This window comes from Patagioenas fasciata, chromosome Z (assembly GCF_037038585.1).
Source record: "Patagioenas fasciata isolate bPatFas1 chromosome Z, bPatFas1.hap1, whole genome shotgun sequence".
Classification (NCBI taxonomy): domain Eukaryota; kingdom Metazoa; phylum Chordata; class Aves; order Columbiformes; family Columbidae; genus Patagioenas; species Patagioenas fasciata.
In genome coordinates, this window is record NC_092560.1 from 56,338,091 (window position 1) to 56,349,078 (window position 10,988).

Here is a 10,988-nt window from a genome sequence, read left to right on the forward strand (position 1 = left end):
CTCTCAAATAGAATGTTGAGATTTTGCTGTACTTCATAGCTCAAGCAAAAGCTAGACTTAAAGACTGGAAAACCTGATGAGCTGTTTAGTGTTACAGTTAAATGACCCAAAAATCCTTAGCCATGAATGTTATAGGCTATGTAGAAGCTTCAGTTACAACCTTAAACCTTAATGTGTGTGTTGAATTTTTTAGTTTATTTCTTGGTTGGTTGTTTCTTTGTTGGCTTGTTGGTTTTGATTGATTGTTTTTTAAAGTGTAGCTGTTTGACAACAGTACAGTGTGCACAATAGCCTTATACATTTGCTTGGTGAGGCATCACTATGCTAGTACTGATTCTGTGTTAAATATGGCAATGTGGCTATTTCAGGTTTGGCAAACTAGTAATGAAAAGTTACCAAATAACTGTGCCAAACAGGCAGGCTACCTTTCTTTTAGCTTAACTGCGTAAATTTCATCATGACTTAATTGAACTGCTTGACATCTCTTGTAAGAGCGTTCCAGTGGCAGTGCAGCAGCAGCTACTTTGTGTCATGACTGTTATGTGGAAAGCAGTGGGCAAGACACATGCAATTGCTGTTTAGACTTTGTTTTGAAAAAATCACCAAACTTGCCTTTGTGATTTTGGGACAAGTTTGGTTTTGGTTATAACCCTCAGAAACAAACAAAAAATTAAACTTCAGTTGGTATCTTACACTAACACAGAATTCAAGAAATGTGCTGTCAAGCCTTCCATGTCTCCCTTTCATGAAAGAATGCACAGAAAGAGTGCAACAGATTGAATTTCTGCTATTGTCTGATGCTCAGTGAAGAGCTGGTTCTTTCCCTCTTTGGAGCCGAGCCATTTGGTGGGTGCTTTGGCATTGTGTTGTCTTGGTGGAGTTTCAAATCTTATTTTATTTAAGCAACTGATTTTTATAGGAAGTTAAACGGACTAAAACTCTCCATCTGTTAAGAGAGCTGAACCTCCTGTTGTGCATGAGTGGATGATGATGATCAATGGATGAGAAGGACTTTATAAACAGATATAAGATACAGTAGTCCCAGTGGCTAGCAGGGGAATGAGCCAACTGTTAATGTTAACAATGTTGCTCTTGTCTGAGCTTTAATTTATTCCAAGAGAAAAGATTAAATTATATGTGTTACATACAGTCCTTTGGTCATGCGTACACTCTCAGTTGTAAAACCCTAGCGTCTTGTCACTCTTATCAGTAAAAGACTAATTGAATCATGCAGTTTAACTAAGTAAAATTTCAGAAACGATGATACTAAAACTACAGTGTATATTGATGCATTCCTTGTTTTTAATGACATTAAGCCATATTTTTCTCTTGTGCTGGTTTTCTTTCAGTATTAAGATGCTGTGCTGGTTTCTTTTCAGTATTAAGATGGTTGGCTGTGGTAGCAATTTTCAAAAAATTTCAAAATGTTTAGTTGTTTTTTGTGGTCTGATTTACAAAGTAAGTTGGGTTTTTTTTAACACTGGTTTTGAGATGCAGCTCTTTGGTTATTAGTGGTGAAATAATGGGTGTAGGAAGAGATCTCTTGTTTAAAGGTGTGGTCATGGAATTAAAAAATCAGTAGTCTGCAATGGCAAAGGATTTTATGGTAGCTGGCCCACACAGAGGTAATGAATGACAAGGTTGCTGATTCAACAAGTTTTTAATATTGTTTTCTTCTCCTGCTTAGTAATTGTGAAAACAATCCAAAATAATGAATTTTTCAAAAGGTATAAAGTAAATCTTTGCCCTTTCCTTTTTCTTTGCTCCAGTTTCTTATGTCAGGTTGGGCCACAGGGTACTCATTCCGGTGTGATATCGTTGACTACTCGAGGTCACCTACAGCTCTAAGAGTAAGTTGACAGACACAAAGCTGAATTGTTCTACTATACTGACTTTATTTTTAGAAGTGCTTTTTGAACAACCAAATGCACTACTGTAGAGTGGAATGCACTAAATGGAAATTCTCTCTTGCATAATGTAGAGCATGTGAGTTAACTGGAGGGGTTGGCTGATTGGGAGAAAGAAAGAAGCAACGTATTTGTTCGCTTGCTCTTCTTGGTTTTAAAATTCCTTCAGGATTAAAAAGTGTTTTGTGTTTTTAAAGAAAAAACAAACAAACCACACATTTAAATATTTCTGTCAGCCCTATGATGTCACTTACTTCCTTTATATAGTTACTTATTTTTCCTGCAGCTGCTTAGTTTTATGTATGACTATTAGGATTTAACAGTTTCTGGTTTTCACTCTTACAGATGGTGCGAACTTGTTGGCTTTACTACTTTTCCAAGTTCATTGAATTATTGGACACTGTGAGTATTTGTAGTCTAAATGAAGTAGTAGTATTTCTTTTTCATAGTAGAAGAACAAGAGCTGCTAGGGGCATAAATTGCTTTTTATTTAGCCCTTCAATATTCAATTATCGGGATACCATCAAGGTGTTTACCCTTATTATCTCTTCTCATCGTATTATCCCATTACTCTGTCATTCCTTGATTATCAGAAAAAATGTTAATGAGGGAGCACACCTTTAAAAATTTAGGAAGCCCTGATAACTTGTCTGTTTAACAGCTGAATACACCAACCTGTTGTGCTATGGCAATGCTTGTCACAACACTGCAGATAAAAAATGTTGATCATGCTCAATTTTTTTTCTACTTCATCTTCAGATTTTCTCTTCCATATTCAGAATATTTTCTTCAGCAGCCCTGAATACAGTATTAATTGTCATACCTACCTACTCTAATTTCCTGTGTATGCCTTGGTGGTCGTGACTATAGATGTGTTTGATATCATTATGGCACTCTAACCTTTTTCAAAGGAAGTCTGAGCAGCACTGCATTGAATCAGAATGTAGACCTTGCTTACCACCAACAGCCACCTTCCTTCAAACTGGCAACCTGTCATGAGTGGGGTCCCCAGGGATCAATATTGGGCCCAACACTGTTCAACATCTTCATAAGGGATTGGGATGATGGGATCAAGTATACCTTGATGAAGTTTGCCGATGACACTAAACTGAGTGGGGAAGTGGACACTTCAGAAGGCAGAGTCACACTGCAGGATGACCTCAATAGGCTGGAAGAGTGGGCTAAAAAGAACCTTATGAAGTTCAACAAGGAGAAGTGTAAGGTCTTGCACTGGGAAAATATATTGCAGGACTGCAGCACAGGCTGGGATCTCCCTGAGGGGCAATGAATATAGGTTCCTCCTGGGGAGATTCCAGTTGTACACAAGAGGGAAATTTTTCACAATGAGTACAATCAGCCATTAGAATAATCTCCCCACGGAAGCAGTGGATTCCCCAACATTGGACACACCAACTTGTCTAGACTGTGCTTTTGCCAAGAAAAGTTGGACCAGGTGATCATTGTGGTCCCTTCCAACATGGCATTCTATGATTTCCCTCTTCCTGAGATTGACATCTCGCAGGGTTGGTTTAGCTATTCTCAAACCAGCTTCTGCATGTTGGAATCATCTGTGATTTTGTTTGCCCTGTTGTGTAGGACATAACAGTGGTGATGCAGGAGCTCGCTCATGAGCAGTTAGGATGTTCTATAACCTGCCAGCAAAATTAGCCGTCTAACTTTGATTTGCAAATACTCATGATTCAACACTGGAATATCTTAATCATTGAGACAAATGGAATGGTAATGGAAGGGCCGGGAATGCTAAAGCTGGAAAAGCCTGACAAGTTTAGTCCTCTATTTAGCTTTACTATGCACTGGTTAGACTGCTCCTTTTTAATTAGTCCTGGGCCTGAAAAATTATTTTTTTTTTAATTTGTTTTGTTTGAAAATACCTAGTCAGGTACCTGTTTCCCAACAGGTTTTTGGCTTTATTGCATAAGTAATTTCTTAGCTGCACTTAAGTCAGCTGTTTCCAAATGTTTTCCTGGGCACACCAGGCTTCTTTTATTCTGTGTTCCTTTGCTTGCCATCTGATACTACCCTTTGCATGATCTGACTTCTCCTTACACAGTTTTCTTGCTCTGTCTTCCCTTAACACTTCTCTCAATGCCTGTCCTTTAAAATGAGGCCTGTCAATATCAATTAAAAATACCTACATATATGCTGTCAAATTTTTCCTTTTTTCAAAGGTAGCTCATAATAATGTGCTATTTCTATAACTTAATATTTTCTACTGTCTCTACCTGTTGCTAGTCCTTCAGTTAATTTTTTCGAATTATCTTGCTTTGGTAGTGTAAAGGACTTAAAATTTTATGTTTCTTGTTACTTCTCAGTCCAAGCAAGTCCCTCTTACACTCTCTGTTGCACACACAGGTGATGGCTAAACACTGGACATTCGCTTTCACAGCTTGCCCTGGCTTTTCAGACTCCACAGGTGGATTTTACATACTCGTTTAATTTTTTTTAAACTGATTTGCATATCCAGAACCACAGTTTCCTTTCTTCTAAGACTGCAACTGTGAAGAATTTTTAAATGTATAGTAGTGAGCAACCAGCACTGATGCATACAGTTTTCTATAAGTACATTGGGCTTTATTATCACCTGTAACATTCTGTTCATTAAACATCTGTTTCAGATATTTTTTGTGCTGCGTAAGAAAAACAACCAAGTTACATTCCTGCATGTCTTTCATCATTCCATCATGCCATGGACCTGGTGGTTTGGAGTCAAATTTGCTCCAGGTAGTGGAGAGAGAGTTTAAGTTGTACATATCTTCTGGTAGTAAAAGTTAACTATACTAGACAAAAATATTTAAAGAACAGAATTAAAAATCTTGCAAACATGAGTGTTTTTAAATTTAGATGTCTGCAGTATTTCATGTAACACATGAGATCACCGTAAATATTTATATGGGTGGGGAGTATTCGTTTTTCCTATTTGATAGCATTTTGCATAGTGTTGGTTTCTTGGGGCATGCGGCGGGAAAGGTGCAGAGGAGAACACTGTAGATAAGCAAAGAGCATTATTACATAAAAAAGAGAGGTGACTGCAAAGTCAGAAGTGCTAAGGGGAGAGGTACAAGGCAGATAACTGTTGAAACTACTTCAAAGCTATTTGACTCCCGAAGTGTAAGAACTGAGTTGGAGGGGAGGACTGTGTTCTCATTTGTTTTTTGCCTGTTTAAGAAATTATTCAGGCTTTGTTGCAGTTATTTTTACGGGCTTTAGGTAGCATAAGGGGGGGTTATTTACATCTAATATTTTGGCTTTCCAAAACTACAGAAATATTTTCTGGACATTACTTATTACCGAAACTTACTTGCATTGTACTGAATTGGAAGTTTTTGTCCACTTCTAGCTTACCTTCACTTTCTCCTTTCCTGCTCTCCATGTCTATGCATGCATCTTCCTATACTACATTATTAGTGTGTAACACTAACAAATATAGCTTCCTGTGAGAACAGCCTGATAAGCACAGAGTGGAAAAAACGCACAGTCATTTAGTAGTCCACCTCTAGGACGGTGTAGGACTTTTTTAAGTGTTTCTACTAAGATATAGATTTGTTTTGTACATGTTTCTTCATTCATGTTCTCTGACGTGTTTCTTTCTCCCAGAAAATTGGTCACAAATTGATGAAGAGAACCATTGCTTATTAGATCTGACCTGTTAGTGTCTGGTTTGTGAATACAAAAACAAGACCTAGAAGCAGTCCAGAAGATTTGTAGATGGGATCTTTTGAACATGTCCAGTGTGCAGATTTTCCTAGTGTATAAAAGGATATACCTCTGTTGTATTTGTTTCTCTTATTAGGAAGCTGCTGTCTTGCTCAAGTCTTTCTGAAATGTTGCTGCGTAACTGGTATTTTAAGTTAATGATGGAATTGTGAATAGTTTTCTCAGCATACAATTCAGTGTGCTTATAGATTTGAAAAACAAACAAACAAAAACAACAGCAAGTAACAGTCCCTCCTTTTCAACCTTGAAAAGTTTCCATTTATAGATGATTAACTTCCTGCATTTTATCTGGACATCGGATCAGTGTACCAGCTACAGGCTTCTGATTTTGCGTCAGTCGAATTTCCCATATGATAATTTGACAAATACTTTCAGCAGCGTGCAAGAACTGTTTTGTCCTCTGCTAATAATAGACACTCATATTCATGCAGAGCAATGTTTGTTTCTACAACTCTATTGCTTATTTTTATACTAATATTTCCAAATTTGTTCTGTTTGATAACTTAATTTTTTTCCAAGAATATCAGTCCTGCTGTTGATTATCTTGTGTTCAGTTTCATCACTGTTTGTCCTTCTAAATAGTAGTATTAATCAAGTTTTCAACCTGTTTGTAAAAAAACGATGGGATTGGATAAACATTCTGATTTTTCTCTGATCTGATATAGACAGGTGGTGGTAAAATTGTGCTTATGTATGGTGTCGCTTTTTGGAGCATACTTTTATACATTGTTTAGGTTGTTTTTCTTTTTTCTCTGCTTTAACTATTTATTTTTTCTTTTGAATATGCACTCTGCAAGCCAAATAAAGTATGTACATTTGAACTGTAAGAACACAAAAAATATTTTTAGAAGTACAAATAGCTAAGTTTCAAAGAAAGTTTGCAATCACAGCTGGAGTTATCATCTATGAAGCTGGAAGATTACCGTGAGCTACTAAAATCACAAAATAAGTTTTATTTCTAAATTGAATGATTTTTAATGGAAAATTGGCTTTTTTTTTCTCATTAAAGATCTGCTTATATGTCATCTTATGTTCTTCCTGATGATCAGTATTTTCATGTTCATATTTCTCTTAAAAAGACTTTGCTGACACTTCTTGCATAATTTTAACCTATAATTTCTTGTGTTTGTTAAAATAAAATTACTTCACAAGGATCATCTAACTCTGTAGTTGATCCAATGAAAAAGTATTTTCTTACTTGCTTTGTGAAATTCTCATATCCTACCAGTTTCAGTCATGAGTTTGTCCCAAATGGGGCTACTTGGCCTTAAATTTCCTTTTTACTGTAAGTCTGGTTTTGAGATGGACAATGAATTTGGGAGACCCTCACTTAGGTCATGATTCCAAAAACTTACTGTTGGAAACCATGATTCTTTCTCTGGGAATCTGGAAATCTGTGCTGGGAAGGGAATTATTACTAATCCTCCAGAGCTTTGCAAAGTTCGTCATGATGTCTAGAAATTAGGAGTAAAACAGGAGGAACACTGTTTCTACTGAACTTTCTGTGTCTCCATCACGTATGTGTTCTAATAAAAAATAATAACAAAAGGAACCCAAGGAACAAAAAATTCAAGTGAAATCTTTTAAATAATTAGATCAGCTATGTTTTATTGCTGTTTTGGAAATGTTTAGATCAGCCTTTTCTGAGAAAGAAAACTAATACAGTCCCTCAGAACTGCTGTCAATTCAGGTTAAGTACCTTGAGGGGCTAATCAAAGTCTGTAGGTTTTGTGGTACCTTTTTTCTACCCCAACTCAAAGGAAACTAGTAGGACCTGAGGTGACTTTTTAAAATACCTGATGAAATAAATCTACATTTTGTTTTTTTATACAGGTGGTTTAGGAACATTTCATGCTTTGCTGAACTGTATTGTCCATGTCATCATGTACACTTATTATGGATTATGTTCTTTGGGACCAGCATATCATAAATATTTGTGGTGGAAAAAATACATGACAACTATACAACTTGTGAGTAGTTTTCTGTTTGATGTAAATACCTCTCAGAAAGATGACTGTGGCTAACACATTTGCATGTGTTTATGGAGTAGTCCATGTAGCCACATGTAACTCTGAATAATTTAGCTTGAATATTTATAACTTAATGTCTTTTTGTCTTGGTGGCCATACCAGTGGATTATTAACTTGTAGTTCATGTGGAAATTTTTTTTTTAAATCCTCCATTAAATAGATTTTTTTGGTACATGCAGACCTTTTTGTGTCACATGCTAGTGTGCAAGGAAAGTGGGAATTCACGTTCACCAGTCATGTTTTTGTTTCTTTCTGTATTTTTTCTGAAGAAGACTCCCATTTGTCACAGGTCAAACACTGTTCTTTCTTCTGTGAACTGGCCAAGGTAGACTCCCATTCTCCAAGAATGGGTTTCTCAGTGCTGCTTGTAATGCAGTTTGTCCCAGGACTTCCTCTTCCTTTACTCTGTGAATCTTTTTGCTGTGGAGTAACATTTTGGGAAAGGGGCTCTAAAGGTCCATCTTCGTAATTTGAAAAAGCCTGCCCCCAAACATGCTTTCTGTTTTTCTGTATGCAAGTTATGCTGAATCTTTTTAAACTTCTGTAGTAAGTTTGTAATTTATTCTAAAACTATTTCTTTTCTTCACCTTTTTCCTCCAGGTCCAGTTTATTATGATTACAGCCCATATAGGACAAATCTACATAATGGATGACTGTCCATACCAGTATCCAATTTTCATGTTTATTATTTGGCTATATGGTGCTATGTTTTTAGTCTTGTTTCTTCACTTCTGGTACCATGCTTACACAAAGGGGAAAAGACTACCAAAGGTGGCAAGAAATGGGGTCAAGAAAGATCAGTGAAACAAACTCTTGTCTCTAAACACAAAAAAGTGTATAAGTCAAAGTTGAAACTTGCACTACTTGACAATCAAGCTATTTAGGTGCACACAATACACAATGTATATTTTGTATGTTTTCTCCCAAAACAGAAATTGTATTTTTGCTGTAAGTTATTTGGGATTCAGAATTTGGGGGCTGAGAGGAGGAGCATGGATCTCTGACTTTAAAAAACAAAACAAAACAAAACAAACAAAAAAAAGATGTTTTTATTTCAACAACTTGTTCATCGTTATCCTATAAGAAATGAACAGATAGATGATGTCTATCTAGAAGATGTGTGAAAACTAAGATATTCATTGTGAAAATCAAAATGTGTATGACAAGTACTGAGTACTTCGAACACTGAGGGGATATAATTACTTCACCTTAAATGTTTTAGGTGTTGAGACTGTCAGCTGCATTTTATTAAGAGAGTGAATTTCAGTAAGTACTGTTTATAGAATCTAAAGCTTATTATTAATATAGTTAATACATAAATATTATTACATGTGTTTACAAACTATATTACTTAAAGGAATGTATGTTAACCTGCCAAGGTATGGTGTTTCATTTGAAGATCATAGTTTTTTGGATATACTGTCTTTTACTAAGATAATTAATTTCATACTCTACTCACTTGAACATTATTCTAATTTGGGGATTATACAAACTGTCTTGTAGTGTAATGATCAAAACACTGATTTGTTCACCAAAGTACCCTAATTACTTATTATTCAATGAATCTATGGATATGTTTTGATATTGGGAACCTAGGCTGTTTAGTGGGGAAAAAATGTTGTAAATCAGTAGCCAAAATTGTAATCCTCAAATAAGTTAAAAAAAAATTTTTTTGATTGAAGCCTAAATGTTACCTAGCATGATTGTACTGTGCTCTGTTTTCTTCCATTTCTATTATCTATTGAAATACATGCCTAGAAAGATTTTTCTGTTGTTTTTGTTGTTGTCTGGTTTTGTTTTGTTTTGTTTTTCATGATTATTGTTGCTTCTTTTTAAGAACTCAAGGTTAAAGTTCATCCATTAACAGCACCAGTTACCTTGTCCAGAACTAGGCAAAAAGATATGTGCCATTCTCTGACCTGCCAAGGGTTGGCCAGGCAGTGGTGACTGGGCATGGCTCCAGTTCATGTAGAATTAACCAGTATGTTGTTTTCCATGGTTCGGCAGATTGTTAGGGTCACATGTATCAAAGTCAAAGGACCTAGCTATTTGTATGCAAGTTGCATTTGTACTGTATGAGTTTATTAAGGAATCGGTGCATGCAACAAATGTGTAAATAAGGAGTTAAAGGTGTTTAACTTAATGGTACTTTTAAAAGTACTGGTTTTTATTATATTCACTACTAACAGAAAAGAAGCTTGCAATACCTGGTTTGTACTTGTTCTGTGAGATTTTTCAAATACCCAAAACTTTAGGGCTGGTTTTTATTTGCCTCCCTGTTGTACAATTCCAAGAAAGTAGGTTTGATTACCTGAATAGTTTTATGGGAATACTGACATTTATGGTGCATTGTTAATGCTGAAAGAATTTAAAATTTTTCATGGACATGAGTTGTGAATGATTTCTTATGAGTTTACATACAAATCTTCTTTATGAAACATATTAAAATATCTTTCCACTATTGAGTCTCTGTAGCCTACCAGCTGTCATTGCAGATAGAAATTAGATCCCCGAAAGGACTTGGATGTCTTGAGATGTATATTGCGACCGATAAGTTTTAGGTGCTTGATCCTGGAATCCTCCTTGCTGAGTTTTTGCAGTGCGTGCAGAGAGGTGCTTTAGCACAGAATCCAGTACAGACAGGGTGCTGATCAGGAGCCACACACATTTTCAGTAGGAAATGAAATCACTGACTCTTAAGTCTCAAATCCTGCCAGCCTCCAGCCCATATGTATGCCCTTGGCTTCCAAAGTAGGGGATCATCTCCTAAGGAGAGAGGCCTGTTGCTGTTTCTACAAACAGCTAGAAATGATTTACCACTGATTTATTTTTAAAGCCTGAATGGTACCTATTTTTATATAATAACTTCTTAACTAAGAACTGAATAAGAAAAGTGGGACAATTTGCTACAGTTAGGCCTTGTTGAGCCTGAAGGTTCAAACATGTTTGAGAAATGCAGGGCTTTGGCGGAAGGCTGTGACAGCTCATCTGCTATAGCTATAGCTATAAGCTATAGGATACTACCCTCTGCTTCTTCTGGAGGGAAGCAGGCATTTCTCTCTAATCTTGCAAGTGACTCCTGTGCTGGGGTGGGGAGGTCCTAGTTCTGCTCTCTGATTTTGCAGTTATTCCACCCCCTCCAAAATGCATGGAAGAATGCAGCTAGGTGTGAGGGGCCAGGCACTTGTTTGTTGGTTTGGGACCTAGATCTGCAACTGATTCTTCAAACTCCCTTGAGCTTCAGTAGAAGCTGAGAGCATATGTTGTCAAAAATAAGCAGCTCTGCACAGGGACAGGTGCTGAACAGAAAGGATAC

At 36.4% G+C, this 10,988-nt stretch overlaps 1 protein-coding gene across 3 annotated transcripts in view; it reads left to right on the plus strand.

Annotated features, from left to right (window-relative positions):
• Positions 1-10,057, plus strand: part of ELOVL7 (ELOVL fatty acid elongase 7) — a 32,190-nt gene extending 22,133 nt beyond the window's left edge. For all 3 annotated transcript variants that reach the window (XM_065861577.2, XM_071802165.1, XM_071802164.1), the window contains 5 exons: positions 1,770-1,850; positions 2,253-2,309; positions 4,544-4,649; positions 7,476-7,612; positions 8,273-10,057. In XM_065861577.2, the coding sequence (XP_065717649.1) occupies positions 1,770-1,850; positions 2,253-2,309; positions 4,544-4,649; positions 7,476-7,612; positions 8,273-8,476 (585 nt within the window). In that variant the 3' untranslated portion in view covers positions 8,477-10,057. The remainder of the gene's footprint in view (positions 1-1,769; positions 1,851-2,252; positions 2,310-4,543; positions 4,650-7,475; positions 7,613-8,272) is intronic.
• The last annotated feature ends 931 nt before the right edge of the window (positions 10,058-10,988 follow it).